This window comes from Channa argus, chromosome 1 (genome assembly GCF_033026475.1).
Source record: "Channa argus isolate prfri chromosome 1, Channa argus male v1.0, whole genome shotgun sequence".
NCBI classification, from domain to species: domain Eukaryota; kingdom Metazoa; phylum Chordata; class Actinopteri; order Anabantiformes; family Channidae; genus Channa; species Channa argus.
Genome location: NC_090197.1, coordinates 6,996,529 through 7,021,729, shown reverse-complemented (window position 1 = coordinate 7,021,729; position 25,201 = coordinate 6,996,529). Strand labels below are relative to the sequence as shown.

Genomic DNA, 25,201 nt, shown 5'->3' with positions numbered 1-25,201 from the left:
CTCAGGGGTCAGCGGAGTCCCCTGGACAAAATGAGCAGCCGGCCGCAGACGCCCCAGAGAACGTGTGAACTTGAAGTAGACTTTACTCAATGACAAGGATATTGATTGATTTGGATTTCTGTCTGTCTGTCTGTCTAGGAGTGTGGCTGACATCTGTCTTCCTGTGAAAACGTTTCTCACAGAATGAAAAAGAGAAAAATAAATTGTTGGTGTTCGGACGGCACTTTTCCTTTTAGAGCTACTACAAGTGAGGGGCCAGATTCATTTATTTACTTGCTGCTACGCAGAGGAGGCCGATGTGACACAATGCTTTCGGTTTTGTGTTATTTTAACCTTTAACATATTAAAGAGTCCAGCTCAAGAGTAAACCTGATGTTCAGACAGACGTTACGCAAACAAACTTATCAATTCCAATTATGATGCTGGGAAACTCAGACGCTTTTCTAAAAAAGACACTGCCCCAAAAATGAGATTTCAACAAGCTATTAGTTCATCAGAAATGAACCAATAAAAAATTCCTCAATTGCCGAATATCATTAAGAATTAAAATAACCCATAAGAGCCATAGTTCTGTTGAGCCTAGTATACCCTTAACTTTGAGCAGCAATGACTTTATGACTTTCTTTACTGATAAAATTGCAGCCATTAGGGAAAAGATTCACCAGATCCTCCCTACAAATATTACAGATAGATCTTCATGTACAACAGCTCTAGAATCCTCAATAAGACCCCACTCCATCTTAGACTGTTTTTCACCCATAGATCTCACTGAGCTAAGTTCAACTATCGCCTCCTCAAAACTAACAACATGTCTTTTAGACCCTGTTCCAACCAAATTGCTTAAAGATGTTCTACCTTTAATAGACACTTTCATATTAGATTTGATTAACCTATCTTTAGAAACTGGCTATGTACCAAAGGCTTATAAAGTTGCTGTAATCAAACCATTACTTAAAAAACCCTGTCTTGATCCAGGTGATTTAGCCAACTATAGACCAATATCAAATCTCCCGTTTATCTCTAAAATCCTGGAAAAAGTAGTTGCAAAACAATTATGTGATCACCTTTACAGGAATAATTTGTATGAAGACTTTCAGTCAGGATTCAGAGCTCATCACAGTACAGAAACAGCACTGGTAAAAGTCTCCAATGATCTTCTCCTCGCTTCAGATAATGGACTTGTGTCCGTACTCGTCTTACTAGACCTTAGTGCCGCATTTGACACCATTGACCACAACATTTTATTACAGAGACTAGAACATGGATTTGGGATTAAAGGAACCACATTACATTGGTTTAAATCTTATCTGTCAGACAGATTCCAACTTGTTCATGTTAATGATGACTCTTCTTTATGCACCAAAGTTAGCTATGGAGTTCCACAGGGCTCTGTGTTAGGACCAATACTTTTTAATCTGTACATGTCACCTTTAGGCAAAATTATTAGGAAACATTCCATAAACTTCCACTGCTATGCAGATGATACCCAGCTCTATTTATCTGTGAAACCAGAAGATACTAACCAATTAGTCAAACTTGAAGCATGTCTAAAAGACATAAAGACCTGGATGTCCTACAATTTCCTACTTCTAAATTCAGACAAAACTGAAATCATCCTCTTTGGGCCTAAAAACATGAGAAATATGCTGTCTAACAATATAGTTACTTTAGATGACATAACTTTGGCCTCCAGTACTGCGGTGAGGAACCTTGGAGTTATTTTTGACCAGGATTTGGCATTTACGTCACATATAAGACAAATCTCTAGAACAGCCTTCTTCCACCTACGGAACATTGCTAAAATTAGAAGCATCCTGTCTCAAAGTGATGCCGAAAAACTGGTCCATGCATTGGTTACTTCTAGGTTGGACTACTGTAATTCCCTACTTCTGGGGTGTCCTAATAACTCCCTAAAAAGCCTTCAATTAATCCAAAATGCTGCAGCAAGAGTGCTGACTGGATTAGGAAAGAGAGATCATATTTCACCTTCACTAGCTTCTCTTCATTGGCTTCCCATAAAATCTAGAATAGAGTTCAAAACCCTCCTCCTTACATACAAAGCTCTTAATGGTCAAGCTCCATCATATTTAAAAGATCTCATAGTTCTGTATCGCCCGATTAGACCACTTCGATCCCAAAATACAGGCCTACTTGTGGTTCCCAGAGTTTGCAAAAGTAGAATGGGAGGCAGAGCCTTTAGCTATCAAGCTCCTCTCCTGTGGAACCAGCTTCCAATCCAAATTCGGGGAGCAGACACCCTCTCTACTTTTAAGACTAGGCTTAAAACCTTCCTTTTTGATAAAGCTTATAGTTAAACTGCTCACTCAACCTGAACTAGCTTTTCTCTATACATTTACTTGTCACCACTGTATACCATTAATTCTATATCCTACAACCTGTAAGTGCTTTGTTGTTGCTTTTTTGTTGTTTTGTTGTTGCTTTTTTGTTGTTTTGTTGTTGCTTTTCTTGTTGTTTTGTTGTTGCTTTTTGTTGTTTTGTTGTTGCTTTTCGTTGCTCTTTTCTTTTCTTTCTCCACTTTCCACTCACCCCAACCGGTCAAGGCAGATGGCCGCCCACCCTGAGCCTGGTTCTGCTGGAGGTTTCTCCCATTAAAGGGAGTTTTTCCTCTCCACTGTTGCCTAGGGCTTGCTCAAGGGGGATTTGTTGGGTTGCTTCTACATACTTGTGTAGTCTGGACTTTATTCTGTAAAGTGCCTTGAGATGACTTTGTTGTAAATTGGCGCTATATAAATAAAGTTGAATTGAATTGAATACACAGTATACTCACCAGCACTGACACAATATCACTCTGACAACCTGAGAGACAAATACTTTAATTAAAATATGATCTGTACCCTTAAAGAGGGGCAGCTGTGGGTCAGTTGGTGAGGCACGGGAACTCTCGGGAAAAAGCCAAAAGGACAAAAAAAATAAATAAAATAAGTTGTTGTGCACAAACTGGAGGAATGTTTGCCTTTCTTCTTTTCAGTAAATGTAAAGATATTTCAGAAAAAACAAATCAAGTGATATTGAGATCTGATGAGCAGTAACATGACAGCACTTTGACTCCATCTTGGTTGTTCTATTACCATGTTTAACATATTTCAAATGAATGAGGAGGCCAAAACATACGAACCACCTCTTCTTATAATGCAGTCAAGTACGACTGCACTGCTCACTTACACCTCAATAATAAACACATAGTAGAATCATCACCTTTCTGAGAGTTTAATCCTAAAAACTGAGCAATTATAACCTGATAAAAGTAGAATTCATGGCAGAGCCGTTGTATTGGACACAAATTTAAAACAGAACCTTTAATGATTCCCGCAGCCCCACAATGTTCCAATCCCCAGAGTTGAATCCCCAATAGAATCACACATTGGCAAACTGGGTTTTGTCTCGTTGAAAATATACTAAGTAAAAGAAGATATCAAAAAAAGTAACAATTGCCTTTCACACACAAGGAAAAGGATACAAAAAGATAGTGAAGGCACTGAATGTTCCAAGAGACATAGTTCAGAGTTAAAGGAGCAGTGGAGGAAGCTATTAAAGGCTGCACCCAGATAGCTGAGGAGGGCAGGTGGAGAAAAATCCTTGAGTGACTTGGTGGGAGCAGGCACTGAGGTTTCAGTTTGCACATCAAGTCGCTTTCTACACGCTGAGGGTTTCAATGTCAGAACTCTGTGACATATAGTACTGCTGACCTAAAAGACCAAGTAGTGACTCAAAATCATATATTCTGTTCTGTGGAGCAATTAAACAAAACTGGAACTCGCTGCTCATGGACCAGCGAGGAAGAAGAATGAAACCCTGCCTACCGTGAAGCATGCTGTTTGCACAGTGGTGCTCTGGGGATGCTTTGCTTCACACGCCACTGGATACACTCGATGGTTTCATTCAAGTATCAGAGCGTCCTGGGAGAAAACATCATGCTGCCTGTGGGGAAGCTGGAGCCTAGGCATTAATTCACCTGTTCAACAGCACCGTGATCCCAAGCACCAAGCCTTGGTGGACTAACTTGTTTGATGTGTTCTTCGCAAACAGCTGTAAGTTTGGCGAAAATTTCTAATTTGCAATGAGGGTTGAAAAAGTCCAAGCGTATAAGTTGCAGTATTCATAATCAACATGTAGAAATGTGGTGCATCAAAACTAAAATAAGGAACTCAGGTCACACTTCATATGGTTTTGTGAAAAAGTTTATAGTATATGGTAAATACAGTACATCCATCCATCCATGGTCCTATGTTGTAAGGTCGTGGAGAGATGCCGCCTCTCCCAGCTGTCAGTGCGAGAAAGGCAGTGTACACACCGGACAGGTCGCCAGACTTGAGATAAACATCCATTTACATTCAAACACAGGCAACATGGAATCACTGTTTAACCCAACAGCAAGTCTCTGGACTGCAGGAGGAAACAACTAAGTACACACTGTACATACAACGACTTCCTCAAACAAAATCAGATAAAGGGTTTTAAATAACATTTAGTGCCTCTTCTTCCTCTTTTCCTTTATCCTCTGCAGCGCTACAGTTTAATTTTACGTAAGTGACTTAATATTCAGATACGCAAAAGAAACCAAAAGCACCTTTAATTAAGTAAGAAAACACATAGAAATGCCGGATTTTCAAAATGCTGTGGCAGCTGGTTTCAGTGTGGTGACCTGTCCCTCTCACTTTCAGGGACTTTTAGGGTTTTGTTTCCCTCTAGCGATGACACAAGGAACCACACTCAGAGCCACAAGGTTCAGTAGTTTGGGTTGAACAAACCAAACGTGTTAATTCACCCTCAAATACTGAAAATGTCTTATTAGGTTTCAAATCTGTTTTTCTTCTGCAAATGATCCTGATTCCTTTAGTAAATGCATATGAAGATGTGATGTTAAATTCATTACAGAAAAATGTTTAACACTGCACAATGTGGGTTTTGCTGTTTATGACAATTAACTAAATAGAGATAAATAGGAGCCATATTTGAACTTGGGAATTTGAGTTCTTCTAGTTGCAAAATCACATGAAACCCAATATTACATTTTCAGCACCATAAAATACATCGTTAACATCACACTGATAATATCTTATCAAAACTTAACAGACAATAAAATGGCATTTAAAGTTAGAAAAGAACAACAACAAACTTAAACACAAACGTATTAATACCATGAGCTAGAACACTGACAAAATGCCAGTTTACTCATAAAACAAGTATATTAACAGGAGAGATACTCAAACACACACATACACAAAATTAATAAACAAGTACCCTCAGATCTCAAATGAGACCCTATGCTACAGTCTGCTACTCTCTGCTCAGTGCTTCACATTTATGAAATTACAATAATAAGAATGCACCAACACTGACGAGTCAAGAAGCAATTGTTGGAATTGACTGACTGGTTAGAGCCAATGGAGTTAAGTACCTCTGTATCACTGTGACGTGTCCTCTTCACATTTGGATGTTTTTGTGTTTCTTTCTAGTAAAATTACAATCAAATACGTTACTTAGAGTAGAAGTAGAATACAAAAGAATCAAAGCCATGAAAGCACTTTGCATGAGCTAAAAATAATAGAAAGGGGGAAAAAATCTTTAAAGTTTAAAGTTAAAGTAACTCAGGAACATACCAAGATTCACACTGTTAATTCTGGTCAAAGATGCTGAACACGTTGATATATTACTGCAATTACTCTAATTGATCTGCCAGTGTCTCCACAAACAACTATTTGACTTTATACTTAACTCCAACATGTTTAAAAATGTTTTTTAAGAATAGACAAATGCACACGTGAGTTTATGTAGTAAATTCAGTTAGACACAGACAGAAGCAGAAAGAAAAGTGAAATTTTTAATGCTAAATAAAGAAAATGGTAAATGGAAATGAGACAAATCAAGTGTTCATTAGCTCAAAAAACAACAGATACTACATTTGGCTACATATTTAATCATAAATATAATATTGCTGAAGTTAAATCAACATGTTAAATCGAACAGTGGTATAAAAAATGGCTTCATGATAATTTAAAACAGCTCCATCTGCCACGATTGTTGTTGTTCTTCCACCAGATGAAGAGTCCAGTGATGCAGACTGACAGCAGCATCAGTCCTACAACAACTCCAACGACAGCACCAACAGGAACCTGTGAGGGAGGAACTGGAACCAGAACAGAACATTTAGACTGAAGATAAATTCATCTTTGTGGCATCGACTTTAGCTTTTTAGTATGAGAAGCAGATTGTGTGGAGCTAAAATGAATCATTTCACCCACTAGACGAGATGAGCTAATGCATTATAAGATAAATACTTAAATAAATACTTAATTTTTATTAAAATTTATCTTTAGTTTGCTACTTGTTGGAAGCTTTTTCTTTTGTGCTTTGTTCACTTGGATTTGGGCAGTGCCAGTCCAAGCCCAGTAGAAATTGGGGAGGGTTGCGTCAGGAAGGGCATCCGGCGTAAAAACTGTGACAAATGAGACAATGAGCCGCTGTGGTGACACTGAACTCACGGGATAAACCGAAAGGACAAAAAAAATCCATGCTACATGACAGATCGCCTCAAGCTCCATCGGACTGGATGTGAGGTGTTTATGAACGGCCATCTTTGAGTCTTTTTACAGAGTTGAATTCAGAGCCTTGACCTGTGGATAATTACCGAGGCCACTGGGCTCCACATACTCTAATGTTTTAGCCTTGATCTGTGCCTCACCACAAACTATTGGAGGTCCACAGAGGGTTGTTTGGCTTCTTGGCTTGTTTTACTCTACATGTGGTGTAAACTGTGGGATGATACACTGTAAACGCGGATCTGTCATTTTCTAAATTATGTCCAATCAATTTGCCAAAGTTAAAGCAAACAGGATGCACCTGACCCCAAAGTCAGCGCTGCAGCAAAGGGTCTGAATATTTGGTAATGAGATTTTCACGGTTTTTGTTAGGGGATGGACCCAAAAGTGGAGACAGTGCGAGTGATAGAAAATAAGGGGCTTTTATTGACAGAAACTTGATGGTGAGTCGCTCCTAACAGGAGGATACTAGAAATCAGATTCAGAACAGAATACAGACTAAGACAACTAACCACAGGACCAGCACACGAGGGGAGTTAACTTAATAGAATCTAAGATGACAACAGAGTGGACGTTGAAAACAAGAGGGGAACAGAATTTACCAAAACACACGTTAGGCCAGGAAATGAAAGAATAAAAAACAAAACAAAGGCTACTAAATAAATAGGGCACGGATAAATGTAAAACTACTAAAGCAGGTAAACACAAGGGGAAGGCTATGGACTAACAGGAATATAAAAGAACACAAACTACTGAACAAATAAACACACAGTGTAATGACTAAAGTAAAACAGAGCACGACTTAAAAAAAAACCACACTGGAAGGGAAAGATACCAGAGTAACAGATTTAGTGGAGCACAAACTAACACAGGAACTAAGGGGAGGCAGACACGAACAAAGTGAACATAAAGCACTGGCAAACTGAAAAAACACAGAAGCATAGCTAAACATGAAAAAACCAGGACCAAACAAGTGGAAAATAGCAAGAGGCTGGATTAAATCACCGAATTAAACAAAAGGCAAAACCTAAAACACAAAACCCAGGAGCGACAAGCAGAGAAAACGGGACTAAACCAAAAAACACTGATTTAAAGCGAACCTCAGACCAAAGGGGAAAGATGCACAGGGTCCAGAATACAAAAGTCCAAAAAGAAACAAGAGTCCATGAAACACACATTCAGCTTTACTTAGAGTCCAGAGTCTACTGTGGGGTTGGTGAGGGTAATAACAAGGATCTGGCAGGGGAGTGAGGGGAAGACTGAACTTAAATAGAGGAGGGAACAGGTGCAAGGCTGTTTCACTGTTTTTATCTCTGTCTTACCCCAGTTGGTCCTGATCACTGCTTTGTCCAGTTTGATGACGATGTCATCAACACCAGAGAGATTAAACACACAGTCGTATCTCCTCCAGTCTTCAGGTTTAATTGATGAAATGTTCAGATCAACTCTCATCTGGAAGGTTCCATCATGGTTGGGGAGGATCTCTCCATGGTCCACGTCCTCATGAAGCTTCTCTCCATCTTTCCTCCAGAACATTGTGGCTCTGTCAGGGTAGAAACCTGTAGCGTGGCAGCTGACTGGAGAGGACGGAGACTTCTGGAGGAGAGACACTGAGGGACGAACTGGAGGAGAGAGAGACTTGTATTTATCACTATTTACTGTCCAATAACAAGAAAACAAAAATAGGTCATTTGCACAGTGGCCCCTGATAAATCTAGCCTCTCTTGAAGTTATCCAGGTCCTGGCTGTTTGAAATAAAATCTGCAGTACATTAACAATCTCAGTCTTCTTTTCCTTTGGTCTGTTCCCTTTCAGGTGTCTCCACAGAGAATCATGTGCCTCCATCTAACTCTGTCCTCTGCATCCTCTTCTCTCACACCAACTAACTTCATGTCCTCCCTCACTACATCCATAAATCTCCTCTTTGATCTTCCTCTAGACCTCCTGCCTCGCAGCTCCAACCTCAGCATCCTTTTACCGATATATTCACAGTTTGTGCTCTGAACATGTCCAAACCACCTCAATCTGTCCTCTCTGACTTTATCTCCAAAACATCTAACATGAGCTGTCCCTCTGATTTCCTCATTCCTGATCCTGTCCATCCTCGTCACTCCCAAAGAGAACCTCAACATCTTAAGCTCTGCTACCTCCAGCTCTGCCTCCTGTCTTTTCTTCAGTGCCACTGTCTCTAAGCCGAACAACATCTCTGGTCTCACCACCGTCTTGAACATCTTTCCTTTCATTCTCGCTGAGACTCTTTTATCACACAACACACCTGACACTTTTCTACACCCGTTCCAACCTGCCTGCACTCACCTCTTCACCTCTTGTCCACACTCTCCGTTGCTCTGAACCGTTGACCCTAAGTACTTAAAGTCCTGCACCTTCTTCACCTCTGCTCCCTGTAACCTCACTGTTCCACCTGGGTCCCTCTCATTGACACACATGTATTCTGTCTTGCTAAGCTTCATTCCTCTGTTTTCCAGAGCAGACCTCCACCTCTCTAGATTTTCCTCCACCTGGTCCCTGCTCTCACTACAAATCACAATGTCCTCTGCAAACATCATAGTCCATGGAGATTCCTGTCTAACCTCATCTGTCAGTCTGTCCATCACCAGAGCAAACAAGAAGGGGCTCAGAGCTGATCCTTGATGCAGACCCACCTCCACCTTGAACTCCTCTGTCACACCTACAGCACCTCACCACGGTCTTACAGCTCTCATACATGTCCTGCACCACTCTAACATACTTCTCTGCCGGTCCAAACGTCCTCATACAATACCACAGCTCCTCTCTCTGCACCCTGTCATACGCTTTCTCTAAATCTACGAAGACACAATGCAACTCCCTCTGACCTTCTCTGTACTTCTCTATCAGCATCATCAAAGCAAATACTGCATCTGTTGTTCTCTTTCTAGACATGAAACCATATTGCTGCTCACAAATGTTCACCTCTGTCCTTAGCCGGATTCCACTACTCTTCACACTCCTGGCACCTGTCAATACATTTCCATCCTTATCTTTAATCACACTAACCTGCTGCACATCCTTCCCATCTCTATCTCTTTGTCTGGCCAACCTGTACAAATCCATCTCTCCCTCTTTAGTGTCCAACCTAACATACAAGTCCTCATATGCTGTTTGTTTGGCCTTTGCCACCTCTACCTTCACATTACGCTGCATCTCCCTGTGCTCCTGTCTACTCTCTTCAGTCCTCTCACTGTCCCACTTCTTCCTAGCTAAGTATTTTTATAAAATCGTGTTTAACATCAACCTCCAATAATTCCTCCAATGCTCCTACTCCATTTTGTACTGTTGGAAAATTGATGATGTTTTTGCCTTTTAAGATGAATGATGCCACAATTTTTTAATAAAAATGTATTCACTACCTTTTCTCTGCAGAGAACTATTCCCATACTCCAGATACATGTTTAACCACTGAATGCAGTCGCCGTTGAGGAACTTTATGTGGTAGTTTAATAAGGCGTTGTGTTGATCCCACATGGGTTTGAAGGTGACAGCCTGTTCTGTGTAAACCCATCTCTGGTTCTTCAGGTCCAATAATATGAAGGTTTCTCCATCATAACCGTACTGCTGATATCCACCAACTTCTCCAGTTTTATCGTCCCGTTCACAGCTGGATATCTCCTGGAAAAAATGAACACCTGAGACAGAGACGGCAGCCAGCTGTTATCAGATACAGAGATACAACGTAAGGTTAGATTACATGACATTAAAAATGATAAATGCTTATTGCTGCTTATTGCATTGTTTCTAGAAATAGGCTTTGCTGCAATGTTTGTGGCATAAACAGTGTGTGTGTGTGTGTGTGTGTGTGCACATAGACTGTGTGTCTGTTAGGTACGGGATGGCAATGTGGCTGCAGAATATAGCCACATTCACATTATATTCTAAGCACCACACTCACATTCTAAGCACCAAGATGTAGAAAACTCCAGCAGATGTGATTTGTACTTTCCAGTGTGTATAAGGAAATATATACTTTGAAGTTACTTCAAATGAGGCTACATGTATTTAGATGGATATATAAGTATAAGGATTCTCATAGTGTATCATGGTGTATCATCTACAAATATTCTTATCAATAAATATTAGCAAGTTAAAAAGAATTAAAGTAGACATACCTCCAGTTTGGTTAAAGTGCTGTTGTATTTTCTCAGTAATTGCTTTTGAGAACTGATGGATGGCAATGCATCTATTTGTGTGCCAATCCACATTCTCAGGTTTGTCTTCATTCAGTTTTTTCACCCAGTCCTGTCTGGGTTCTGCCCTCTTGCTGATGCTATCACAGTGACCCACCTGAACTCCATCAAATGCTAAAACCGCTTCAAACTCTGGGAATATTTGGAGTCCAGACGAAGCAGTGAGGAAATATGTCAGGGAGTGTTTCACTGTGGGATAAACCAACGTTAAAGAGGTTAAAGAAAATAGTGAAAATAATATTTTAATACAGTTGTCAATTCTATGAGCACAACAGTTTTAATTCTTGTTTAATTGCTTCATAGGCCAAAGAAAAGCATTGTAGATTATTGCTGACTGCTGTATGAACTTTTTAACACCACATATTTGAACATTTTGTGGATGGTTAATTTTATAAGGGTATTGACGCTAACAGGGCACTTTCTTAGTCATTAGCTATCAGGCTACATGGTAAAGCCCCTGAGCCCCCAAACGCTGACTTCATCCCCCTGCACATTATCTGTTAGCATTTATACTGATCAGGGTCACAGGAGGCCTGGAGGCAGTTGGTCCAGAGGTGGAGTAAACCCTGGACAGGTCTCCAGTCTATCTCAGGGCAGCACAGACACAGAGAAAGGCTGCAGCAGGATGTTATCACACCGTTTCATTTCTATTGTCACCATCACAGATATGGACCAGTAGGGAAACGCTCTGCACACTCGCAGGCTCAGTAGCTAAGTATCATGTTATATCATGTGGCACAATGTCATTTGGTTTAGGCACAAACAAAGCATGCTGGGAAAAATTAATGCAAAGAAAAAAACAGGACACTTAGGGTTAGGAAAGGATTGTGTGGTGGTTTAAAATACAGAAACAACATTAGCTAAAGTAAGAACACTGAACAATGATATTAAACAGGATACAAACTGAAGCCTCATGTCAGAATCCTGTCTTATCACTTTTCAATATGCAAAAGTGACAATTCAATCCTCAATTCAGTTTGAATAATTTTATTAAATTAGCCAATTACAAGTTGAATTGTCAATTCAGTATGTAGTTTGGTCATGAATTTTCAAAATGGATTATGCAACTGACAATTCAGTATTAAAAAATGCAATTCAATATTTATTTGAAACATTGTGTGACTGTGCAAAGACTCTGTATATCAGTTACACTCAGCTCGTCCGCCTTGTTCTCCAGAGACCTCATGTTTCCCGTAATCACAGATGGGAGATGCGGCCTGAATCTTCTCTCCTTCGCTCGCCTGTTTTCTGTTCCACCCTCCGCCTTTTAATAGCTCTGCGGCCTCTCGCTGTTTCTCTCCTTATTTCGTCGTTTAAAGTCCGAACGAAACTTAAACCCACGGTGCCGGTCTGCTGCAGCCCGATCAGCTGTTCCCGACTGTAACCACATGAGCGGCTCCAGCTCCGGTCACAGCTTGAAGCAGAAAAAGCAAAGAGAAAAACTCCAACCACACGATCAGAGAGGGGAAGCTTTACACAGCGAACCGGATACTTTACTGTACTAAAATACTACACTGAAATATGACTCAGCTGCGGCTCTGCCCGCGCAGAAACACCTGCAGCTGATTTAGCTTTTATTCCGTTTTTTTAATCAAAATAATTTCATTTCATTTCATACGGATTTATTTGGAGTCTTTAGAATTAAATGAACATTCATCCTGCATATCATTGCATTTTTGCATTTTGACTGTAAATTGATACTTGTCTTCTCAAATGTGACCAAAACGGGAAGAAGCTGAAGCCGAAGCTTATTTCTAACACCACCCTTTGTAATCACCTACACATTTATACTTTAATCCTCTCAACATCCCCAATAGGACAAAGAGTAATGGTCAAATGAACGAACAGAAAATAAGAAGACATCATGTCAATGAACAATCTGTTCCCCAGTCATGTTAAACTACTTTCTTACTTGTTCAATGTGTATTTTTAAGTAGCTTCTTAAGAGAATTTTGCATGTTTTTAATTCATCCGCAAATTTGTCCCATTAATTTACTCTCTGACTGAAACACATCTGCTTTTCAAATTTGTTCTGGCTCTAATTTTCTTGAACCTAAATGCTCCTTTGAGATTTTAGCAACTCTCTCTCTTGAAATCTATTTTGTATGATGTTTGGTAGCATTTATTTTAAACTTGCTTTATATAATATCTGAATGATTTTAAAATCCTCTAGATCATCAAACTTTATTATTGTGATTTGAGGAACAGATGGTTTGAGGGATCTCGATAAGAACATCTATTGATAATTCTTACAATTCATTTGAATTCAAGTGAATTGAGGATTGAATTGTCCCTTTGCAAACTAAAGTGTCCATTGCAAAATGCATTTTCAAATTGTATGACCAAACTGAAAATTAAATTGCTAATTGAAATATGATTTGCCATTTCAATTATGAGCCCCATACGCTTTGATGTCTTACACCTCATCATCGATTTCTTCTTTATAAATTATTATAGTTACAACACTGACATCTACATGTCCTAACTTCTGCAACTGGATTATCATCTGTCTTCTTCTTCTGTTCTACTTCCTGTAGGATACAATATGTCCTACTGTCTCTTTTTCTAAGTGACAGTAGGTGTTTTTTCCTTTGACAGTAACACACTACACTTTTTCTACTCAGCTTTTAAAACTTCAGAATCCTACAACCCTGAGATCCTGAAGGGTAAGTGAAAACCAACAGATTAAACCTAAAACATTTACAATTAAACCCTAACAGTGTTTACATTATGTCTCACACAGATTAAATCAAATGCCTACAAATAAAAAAAAACCTGAAGAAAGACAAACTATTGTCCCTCTCTTGTGACCTGTACAGTCCAGCAGCTGAAGCCTTGTTTAAATCTGCAAATGTAAAATAAATGCAGTGCTAAAACAAAAGTCAGAAATACAATATTTCCCTCTGAGATGTAGTGAAGTATAAGTTAAAGTTATAGAAAGTACCAGTACCTCAAAATGGAAAAACTCTTAGTTTATTGCCTACGTGTAGTGACTGTCGTTCACTTCCCAGCCTCCTCACAATTACAACAAAACTATGTAGAAATGTGTAAAATCGTAGCTTCTCTGCTAAATACATAACTGGGCCTGGTGCCCCTCTTCTTCCACTCCAACAGTGGCTCAGAACATGGAACATGAAAACGCCATAATTTACATTAATGCAGAAATGTTATAGGAAATAAGTGCAGTTTACTGTAAGAGGGGACACACACTCTAACCCCAACCTGATTTAAATCTTAGCCCCAAAACCAAGTATTAACCCTCAAACAGGCCTTTGAGGTTGTGAGGTCTGGAAAAAATGTCTGCACAGCGATAAACACACAAACCAAAACGTGTGAAGCTGAGTCATCACCCGAAAACTGAGATTATTATCTCAAGATTAGGACATAAAAAAATAACAGCATTTTTTAAAATTAAGTTTTATTGAAAAGTATAATATACAGCATTTAAGGCACATTCCGAAAACAAGATAAGAACATAATCAAGCTGACGGTGGAAAATAAAAAATCAAATCAGATAAATAAAAGAACAAACTAAAGGAGGAGCTATTTCAAATCAAAGTACAGTTTCGACTCATTCCTGCAGTGGTTCAGGCAGGACTTTAATTTGAGGCATCTGCATTTATGTAGGAAGAATTTCCCCAGTTATTATAAAGAAAGTCCAGGTTTCTATCTGTAAAAACATTTCCAAACTAAGAATAGTATAATAATGCCTTTCATTTGTACTCAGCTCTGCGTGTGTCTCCAAAAGTAATTCACATATTTGTATATGGAACAGCATAATTGGCCGTTCTGGACACGAAGAGATGGAGATTAATATGTGACGTTCAGGAGCGGGACCACACCTTAAACTCCTCATCGATCCGTTATGATTCAGCAGATGCTACTTCTACATTTTATCTTTATTAGACTCATAACTTATCAGATTAATTTGTATTAAACTTATCAGATCCCTGCTCGTGACAGACACGTTAAACAGCTGAGCTGACCTGGTTTTTGTTGCTCTTCAAACAGCAGAAACTACGGTCGTGGCCTGTTGTAGCCTGCTGATGTTCACCAGTTCCAACAGCTAGTAAAGTGTTTAACCCACCGCAGAGGTTTAGAGCTCATCTTACCTGACTCCGTGACAGGAAGGAAGACGAGCAGAAAAACTATTAGCTTCATCTGGTTGGTGAAATGAGATGGCGCTTTTCTACCTTGCTGCTACCCGAAGCGCTTCACACGGCTTCTGGATGACATGCTGGGCAGCGGGCCAACACTCTCCGGGAGCAGCACTTCCTGTCCAGGTCTCGACCGACTCGCTCTGATGATGTGGTACGAAACAGATGCAGTTTCCATTTCTCATAGTAATAAAAGGTTGATGTGATGCGAATGTTTCACAGCTGAGCTGGAGGAAAGTTTTAGGTAATAATGGTGCTGATGCAGCCAAAAAGGCCCAAAGTGGAACAAAATATTAGAATAAATTAAATGACCGCTGCATCAGCACTGTTCCACGACATTTGATCAGGTTGAAATACAAAAGTAAAAGTACTCAAGTTCCTTCGAACATCACTACAGGTAATAAATTATCTTCTAGATTTTTTATTAGGGGGCCGGACTGTTAAAACGTCTGTGAAATGATGAAATGCACATGATCAGACTAATAGTTTGCTGATTCGGCGTTTTCTCTGCAGAAGGATCTTCCCATACAATTCAGCATGTCCTCCAACATTACACCTTTCACTTTCTGTGAACACAGTTTAAAAAGTATTAAAGAACATTAAAAGTGTTCGTATGACAGAAACAGTATTAATATATATTAAACAGGCTGAGACTGGATCCAGATTCAGTTACAAAGTGAAGAAAAAAAATGTCCGATTCATATTTTGATCCTTCAGAAAACTTGAACAAAAACCAAATGCAGGTCTAAATAAAGTAACAATAAATCATAAAAAAGGTGTCAAAAATGAACGTTTGCTCACCAAAACTGGTTTGATGACGTCACTTCGATTCCCATTTTACCTCTTCAAGTATTTTTTGTCCTGTTGCCTAAAATGATTAGGCTGTCATTTCTATTTAGTTTTGGAAGAAGGCATAGTTCTGTTAGTTGTGGTGATCGTGGTTTTAACTTTAGTTCATATAATTTAGTTTGGTTTATAACAAAGACAGATCAGAGAGGACAGAACCGTGCTGATAAATTGTAATTTAATGAGATTTGGGTCCCATTTGTTAATTCACTTTTAAAGTGACAGCACGTTTTACCAGAAACAGAAACCACCACATGTCTACTTGTGGTTATCGCAGTAACAAAGTCCAAACATCTTTAACGGACTAACAAATGTCGGCTGCCTAAGGTGCCATGCAGTGAATGGAGACAACGGTTGAGAAACTTTATTCAGCTGTTGGTTTTCTTCCATTTGGTGTTTCTACACTGACCTAAACGGACCCATACACACTTACAGTATTCAAACCAGGAATGTCAGAACATACACAAGATGAATGATCGAAAAATATATAATTTAAACAAAATGTTAACAGGTTCAGCTTAATTAACCACTGCAAAGGCAAAGTGCCAGCCTCACCCCAGCTGGTTCCAACCTGAACCAAGTTTTATGCTTTTATGAAGATTAATTGCTACAACACTTTGCGTGAGCTGGTGGCTTAGATACTGGAGCTAATTGTCCTGAATGAGCTGTGGATGGTGTTTGTCTGGTGCCAAAGATGGTAGAGTCAGGTGGGGATGAGTGAGTATGAGCAGCGACACTGAGGGTGAATGTTTAGCAGGCAGAAAAACCAAAAAAAAAGGCAGAACTGTGAGAACTAGCATAAAACAATCTCATAATTGTGGCATAATCATAGCAGAACCCCAATGTAAAAAGTAATGATCAGGACTCTGAAGACCTGCACAGTCCAGGAAGTGTCCCCTCTGGTAAACTTGATGTTAATGTCCACAGCATTGATTTGGTCTCTGAAAGCCTGAACTTCCTGGTTCTTGATCTTCACCCAGGTCTCATCTTCACATCGGAATCATTCTCGGGAAAGAGCTAAGTGCTTACTTCTCCTCTTCCTCCACGTACAGACTGACAACAGTCACTTCTGTGGTGTTCAGACACAAGTCCAGGGGGAAGCAGCTTAACTAAAGTCCAATTCTGCTCTTCTCCAGGAGCCTGTCAATACACAGAAATGAGCACGTTGAATAAATAATTATTCACCAGAGTTAATATTAGACAATATACGAGTGATTTTCTGTTTCTGCTAGTGATAAAAAAAGTGTCTTAACTTATATTTATATTATATCACTTTTCAAACATGTTGCATTTTTTATTTTACCACATCATTTGAGAACTACAGTTACTTCTTAAATTAAATAACACTGATTTGATTTTCAAACATCAAATCTGAGGTTTCCACACATTTTGATAGTGACTCTTGCTTGTTTTCAAAGATGCATAAAATATTCAATATTTTAGCAAAAAAAAAAGCAAAGATTCAACTTTAAAAGATGAAATAAATTGAATGAAGGAAAACCTAATATTTTAAAGGCTTAGGAATCTATGTCACACTTCTTTGAAATACCCTAATGAAAAATACTGAGGACATCTTTGTCTCTCACCATCTTTCTTCTTCCACCTGATGAAGAGTCCAGTGATGCAGACTGACAGCAGCATCAGTCCTACAACAACTCTAATGACAGCACCAACAGGAACCTGTGAGGGAGGAACTGGAAAAGAACACAAACTGCACTTTTCATAAAAGTATCTACCACTGGATGGAGCTGTTTCATTTATGTTTGTCTAAAAGACTTCAGTGTCATTAAAGGTGAGAGATGCCAACATTAGGCTACTCTGAGCCTTTTTGGCCAGTTTCAAAGCAGTGGATCAAAGCCTGTCACCAGCCTGATCACTGATCAATAGAAAAACTGCTTTATCAGTCACAGAAGATCCCAATGGGGACAAAAGTGAATGGACTGCAATATTGTGCTAAACAGGGATTAGTCAAATGTTTTTTCTGTTTCAGACTTTATGAGTCACTCTGGTCTGAAAACAGTTTCTAACACACTGATGAGGAGTTGATCAGTAAATAACCAGTCTGCATAATGATGATTAACATTCTGACCTATTCCATCACTGTGGCTCACACTTAATAAATAAACCACACGATTTTTTTCTGTGATAATGAAATAACGTTGCAGTAACAATCGAATCGTGAGACATTTGAATTTTTAATCTGCATTATTTGTTCAGAATAGTTTCTTCATTATAATACAACTTTCCAACTAGACCATTTTAATAGGGGGGTGGACTAAATGTCAACAGGTCATCAGAGCAGCAGCAGGGTCTGAATCATTAGGGGATTTTGGCAAATTGATAGATTTATTTTGTGCTTTGGTGTCTAAAGTGCAGTGACTGTTTGAAAGAGTGTAAAGGTTTGACTCCAAGTTATTTGAGGGAAAATGGGCTTTTGTTGCATGTTGTTAATGTTTTGCACTTTGCAAACAAAATGTGTCATTTTAAGCAGTGAGTGTTGTGTTGCAGCCAGAGTTGTAACTGTTAAATGTGACTTCTGTGTTGAAACAAGTGTCTAAGGAAATGACAAAGACTCTACAGTAAGTTGAACTCACTTTGTGGTACAGGCCCCAAGTCTAGAGTTAGTGGACCAAAGATTTAAGTAAAATTAAATAAAGAGACATATGTTCCACACTTACCCACGTTGGTCCTGATCACAGTTTTCTCCAGTTTAGTGACGATGTCATCAACACCAGAGAGATTAAACACACAGTCGTATCTTCTCCAATCTTCAGGTTTGACTGATTTAATGTTCAGGTCAACTGTCATCTGGAAGGTTCCATCATGGTTGGGGAGGATCTCTCCATGGTCCACGTCCTCATGAAGCTCCTGTCCATCTTTCCTCCAGAACATTGTGGCTCTGTCAGGGTAGAAACCTGTAGCGTGGCAGCTGACTGGAGAGGACGGAGACTTCTGGAGGAGAGACACTGAGGGGAGATCTGGAGGAGACAGTGAAAGATGAGAAAGGGGAAATGATTCAATTTAAGAAGGAGACATCAGGACAAAGACACAGAAGCAACTAAAGACATACAGCAAGAGCTAATTGAAAGACATCAGTTTCATGGCCGAGTGTAACTGTACTGTTTTCTCTGTGTGTGTGTTCAAAATGTAGTCGTACACACTTTTGTCTCTAAACTACCTGTTTTCAGCAGAAAGCTCTTTCCGTAAGTCAAATACGTCTCCAGCCATTCGGGGAAAAGCCTAATGAGGTTGTCCTCCTTCTCATTTAGAATAGCGTCTGCAGCATCCCACTTTCGTTTGAAGCTGTCGGCCTCAGGTTTCAGAACGATCCACGTCCGCGTCTTCAGGTCCAGTGATATGAATTCTTCTCCGTCGTAGCCAAACTGTAAATAACCACTTACAGTTTTTGTCTTTTCATCCCATTCACAGCCTTCAATCACCTGCAAAGTGTGGACACTTGAGGGAGACAGAGGACAAAGAGACTGGAATCACTAATGACGTCTCTAGTGGACAGATGACTTAGTAACGCTGCACTGCTGTCACTTCAGTCCACCTTCCCTTTCAGACAAACCAATGCCTACTGATGCTAAATGTCTTTGTACGGGGACAAACGTGCTGCGTTAAGGAAAGACACCTGAAGGAGTCAGGTATGTGATGATCACTGAGACGCAGTGAACTTTGGCCAGGAATGAAATCTGCTTGTGAAAGAAGAGACGGTGATTATTTGAGATATAACAAGCTCGTTGTCCAGCCGCCGTCACAGAAACACAGTGGCGCTGGTGATCACATGCTGGGCCACTTCAAACTTCTAGCTGTTCATATTTCTGATCTATCCAGAGGGGCCTGATTTTTAATCCCTTTGACTTGTCCTAATGTTAACGTAGACGCAGACTTAATTTATTTATCTTAACATAATGTGTTTAATGTTCCATATTTTATACAATTATAACCAATTTCCTGAGCTTTGTCACTGCCGAGCTCCTGATGATTTCTCTACTTTGCGCTTAAAAGTTAGTCTTTCTAGAAATTATGATTCATTTGATTCATGATTATTATTTGTAGTTTCTTTTGGGACTATGGGGGTGAATCACCTGTGGAGCTGACCCCAGCACCTTTACACAGATGTTATGACCTCTGTTTTAGAGATGACCTTTGCTGGAGCTTTTCCTTTAAGAATGATGGCACTATGTAGTATCTCCAAGCAGAGCGTCTCTTAGTTTACAGCTAAGATGCAGAGAGGTTTTTCAAAGTGCATATAAAAGAACATACTGTTCCTCCACTTTGGTTGAAGTGCTGCATGAAACTTTGAAGTCTGGATTTGATGCACCTAGGAAATCTCTGAGAGCAGTCTGCAATGTGCAGGTCCAAGAGCTCTGGGTGCTCTTCAAATAATGTTTCCCACACATCCTGTTTCACTTCTCTCCTGTTGTGGCTGTCACAGTAAAATGCTGGAACCCCGTCCACCAGCAGGGTACCGACAAACTCTGGGAGGGTCGGGACTCCACAGGATGCAGTGAAGAAACGTGTGAGGGAGTGTTTCACTGTGGGACAAAGACCTTTATATTTCTACATGTTGGTGCCATCATCACTCGTTTCCATTACCTGTCCCCAATTAACCGAACATGCATGTCTGCGGACTGTGGGGGGGAACCAGCCGGAAACGGACCTAAATAGCGCGTGCACGGAAAACAGACTGATTAAAAACGGGACTTTACCTGGTGATGAAACGTGACACACGAGCAGCAGCGTCTCCATCTTGCTCTGAGAAAAATACTTTACATGGGAGTTGGATCCGTCGTTCTGTCGTCATGGAGTGAGGGGGCACAATCTGTCAGGGATTCCCACATAGTTTAACGCTGAGCTAAAGGCCAACAGGTCTGACAGGCTGCGTCATTGCATCTGCGTCTGCACTGACCCGTTAAATCCCGCTTCTGAAGAATCCGTGAAACGGGAGGATCGAACTCGTTTTTACTAACGGGGAGGCTAATTTGGCAGTTATAAAAAAAAAGGCTTTCAACTCGTCACATATACTGTAATAAAATGTGTTTATAAAGTCTTCAAATTGTTAAACAAATAATAAATAATAAACACATTTTCATCCTGAAATCACGACACTTTCCGGCGTCACACTGCGCTGCACATGGAGCAACTTCACAGTACGAACACAGGAAAGTGAACTTTAGCTTAACCTTAAGAGAGAACATGGGTTTAGGTTTGACACCAACACTTTTCACAAATTGGGAAAACAACAGTAAAATGTCCCACATGTATGTCCTTACTATATGTGGGTCACGTGGACCAATCATCAATAAAGTGCACAATGTCTGGCCTCCATCCCATGTCTTGTTCCCACCACCAGCTCTTCTTCCTGTCCACTTCCAGTCCTTCCTGTAACTTTTCCACTTCACATGTTACAGGTAAAAGTCGGATTTCACACTTTACTTCAGCAAAATATAAGTCGTCAATATGAACTCAAAAACAGTGGGAACTGTCTGACCTGAACAACATTGGAGTTTAGTTTCAGCAAATGCAACACAACAAGAGAAGAACTTGAACTGAAAATGAACTCCTTTGTCTGTTGTGACACATAGAGGTCAAGAAGTAGTGTCCACTCCATTTTTTCCTCATGTTTTAGGTAATATGACGTCATTGCATTAGCTCTATTGGAATAACGCCTTGTAAAAGTCCACACACTCCTTCAGTAAGAATGGAATGAATGTGCAGCACAAACACTTTTTGTTTTAGCATCATGCCTCCTCCCTCTGTGGAGGCCTGTGATCTGTGACAGTTTCTCCTCCAAGCAGTGTTTTCACACTTACTGGAACAGTGGCTTCATCTGTCAATGGGGTTAGTGTTCAAATGTCTGGACTCTGGAGGGAAACCACATCAGAGGGGAGAGCATGAAAACTTCAGACAGATAACACTGCAGCCTGCAGATGGGACTTAACCAGTGGTGCAGACTCGGATGAATCTATATTTGATGCTCTCAAAAGTTTTAAAAATCTGCTTTTGATCTAAGATAGAAGAATAATGCCATCATGGCAGGGTGGGTGTAATGTTCCTGTTATAAATTCATAATGATTTGATTTCACACAACTGCTAAAAATGAATTTAAAACTGTGGCTGTATGTGAGATGCTAGAATAATGTTTGGTCGAAAGTTTAAGGGACTTGTTAAAGCTTTTATTTGGATGGATGGGTCATGTGACTAGAGTTGGTGAGGGGCATCACAGTGGCATTATGGGTCAAGCCAACGTGGATATAGAGGAAAGACACACAGCCCCCAAATTACCTTATTCTGCACGTGGTTCCAGAGGCGCACACGAATACTGTGCTCCATTTATACTGATGTGTTGTTGTATGAACACGAGCCGGAGAGATTTAGACTTTGACTGGAAAACATGTATTCAGTTCAAATGTTTCATGTCCTTTGATTTCTTGTAGTTTTCACAGTGTCTAATGAGGAAAGAGACAGAGAGTAGAAAATAAACACATGATGCGTGGGCAGTATTTCTTTGGACCAGTGTAGTTACAATGGGACTCAGGGGTCTTCAAGGGGAACTGGGCTCTTATGGTAAAAAAGGATCATTGTTCATTTTTTTCATGATGTTATTTGAGCAGCACAGTTTTTTATCTAAATAACAACCAAGACAAGCGATAAGTTACAGTAGGATTTAGATCAGATTCAAACTTAAACATTAAACATTCATTATTACGGGAAACACACACACACACACACACACACACACACACACACACGCACACACACACACAAACACACACACACACACAGCAAAAAAAGCCACAGAGAAGTAAACAGGGAAACTCTTTGTCTTAACAACACAATCACAATGCTGCTCTCTCTTCTCATTCGCTCACTATTCGTCCCTCGACCATCACACTTTGACTCTCGCCGACATGTGGAGAAGCCAGAAACACTGATATAATACTGAAAAGTGTGGATGCCTGAATAATACTGAGACTAATTTTCCAATGTTATGGTTCAACAGTACAACACAAGCAAATCAAAGCACATTTATCATGAAACAGTTTAACGTAAAAATAAAATACAACCAAATACCCGGAAGCAATTAGTGCAATGAATTTAAAAATTCTGTATATGTTGATATGATAACACTTAGAAAACAGTAGCAGGTGACCTAACAAGACTCTTTACTGTCTGAACAGTGGAAATGTTAATTCAGTGCTGTGTAAATGTGTCTCCCATTACTGGAGTTGCTGCTAATAACCATAGAAGCCACACATTAGACGACTACCTGCTTCAAATTTCAAAAGAGACACTTGAAGGATTAAGACATTATTAGTTTTTCTCATCTTTTTTCTTAAAATGTCTGCAGAAACAGTTTGGCGGCAGCACAAATTTCCTTCAGTTGTGGTTGTTCCTGGTTGTTTTCTTGGTGAGTAAATGAAATTCAGACTTGACCAAGTGCAAAGATTTGTGATGACACAGTAACTTCAGTGGAGTCTTCTATTAATTCTCACTGGGAGTCTGTGAAGACACATGAAGAAATGGTAAATTCTCAGAGGTAAAATTGGACATTATTAACTTTCATTAAGTGAATAATTTATCAGATTGTGCTGAAAAGTACCATTCTAAGATAAATGAATGTTGTCCAATCTGATTCTAGAGTCTAAGTGTGGAGGATGTTGTATATAGTGTGAAGCCACTAGGGTTTGATATATTTTGTTATTGGTTTGATTGGATTTAGATTTTAACTCATCACATTTATTTGGCATCCACAGTTACTTTTGACGTGAAGAAAATGACGGGGAAGAAAATGAACAGTTGATTATATAAAGCTTCTTCTTATGATTCCACATTATGCACCATGTGATTCATAAACATGCGCTCCATAGAAAATACTAGTTAAAAACTGAACTCTGGACATTATACCAACATTAACAGTACTCACTGTCATTTTATTCTCATGACAATGGAGATTCGGAGGCAGAAAACAGAAAAGTTCATGGAAAAAAAGGACACGACGTAAATTACTGATTATTATTAATAATAATAATCATTTATAATACATTTCAGAAAGGAAAACTTATTGTTTGCAGGACTGAATCCTGAAATACAGATGAGAAGTATTAAATATACCACAGTGAAAAGGATTAAAGAAACTTGTTAGATCAAAATCCATTTAAACAGCCACTGATCTGACAAAGTGATACAGCTGATACATAGTTGGACAAAATAATTTCAGTTCATGGACAAAAAAACAACAACAAAGTCCCCCAGTTCACTAATTACTGCTTCAAATACACAGTAAGAGCAGGACATCATAACATACTGTACACTATGTTATGTAATCATCCACTGTGATCTTCTCTTAGTAAAGTTTTAACCATCAGACACATTTTTCAGAATTAGTATTTGTGACATGTTGTCATTTTGTAAAATCAACAATTTCAACCCAACAGTGGAGTAAAATGTCCACAGTCCAGTGATGCAGACTGACAGCAGCATCAGTCCTACAACAACTCCAATGAGAGCACCAACAGGAACCTGTGAGGGAGGAACTGGAACCAGAACACAACATTTACACACTTACACACGATTCCAGAATCCTGAGCCGGGTCAGGTTCAAGCAACAAAACCACTGACGTTAGGGTTAGAGAAAGATTGTCTGGACTATGTACTGCAGGACAGCATGTTACAGCAGAAAACGAAGCCGGATATTTTGGTTCATATCCATCGACTTCTTCAGTCTCACTGTCCCATTTACAGCCAGACATGTCCTATAAAACCTGAACACCTGGAATAAAAATGGAGATTTCAAGAAACTAGTGGGAGATGGTTTACACAGATATCACATTTCTCCCACAGAGACTCCAGAACTTGTGATTTTCATCCTCTGGGAGCTGAGTGGAGTTGAGATGAAGTTTTTTTTCTGTATTTCCAGTGGAATGGACAGAGCAGTATACAGTGTCTCTACATGTGTCCATGTGCTCTGGTGGTTTGTATCCACCACTAAATAAATAATGCAAAAATGAAAAACCAATAAACAAGAAGGAGGAACAAATAAAAATAAGCACACAGTACCTCCAGTGGGGTCCAGCTGCTGTTTTAAGGTCTCCAATAAAGCTTTTAAATCCTGATGTGCTCTTATGCAGGTCTGAATGTGCCACTGCTTCTGCTGAGGATCATCTTCAACTAGTTTCTTCACCCAGTCCTGTCTGGGTTCTGCCGTTTTGATGTCGCTGTCACAGTAACCCACCTGAACCCCATCTACCACCGAAACGGCCACAAATTCCGGGAAGGTTTGGACTCCAGGGGACGTGGTGAGGAAGTATAACAAGGAGTGTTTCACTGTGAGCCAAAGTACATTTTTCATAAATAATCAGTCGTCAGTAAACTCTCACTTTACTAGTTTAACAACAAAACATCGTAC

At 39.6% G+C, this 25,201-nt stretch overlaps 2 protein-coding genes across 2 annotated transcripts; both read right to left on the bottom strand.

Moving 5' to 3' along the window:
* Positions 1-4,189: 4,189 nt before the first annotated feature.
* On the bottom strand, positions 4,190-15,547 carry LOC137100916 (major histocompatibility complex class I-related gene protein-like). The gene is made up of 5 exons (XM_067478583.1): positions 14,896-15,547; positions 10,706-10,972; positions 9,950-10,225; positions 7,883-8,182; positions 4,190-6,148 (listed from the first exon to the last, which is right to left on the bottom strand). The coding sequence occupies exons 1-5, from the start codon at positions 14,942-14,944 to the stop codon at positions 6,006-6,008; spliced, it is 1,035 nt and encodes a 344-aa protein (XP_067334684.1). The 5' UTR covers positions 14,945-15,547; the 3' UTR covers positions 4,190-6,005.
* A 1,264-nt stretch (positions 15,548-16,811) lies between these two features.
* LOC137102562 (major histocompatibility complex class I-related gene protein-like) lies at positions 16,812-25,159 on the bottom strand. Its single transcript, XM_067482208.1, has 6 exons — positions 24,853-25,159; positions 20,056-20,270; positions 18,965-19,226; positions 18,465-18,782; positions 17,373-17,480; positions 16,812-16,855 (listed from the first exon to the last, which is right to left on the bottom strand). Exons 1-6 carry the CDS (start codon positions 25,142-25,144, stop codon positions 16,812-16,814), a joined length of 1,239 nt encoding a protein of 412 aa, XP_067338309.1. The 5' UTR covers positions 25,145-25,159.
* Between the last annotated feature and the right edge of the window lie 42 nt (positions 25,160-25,201).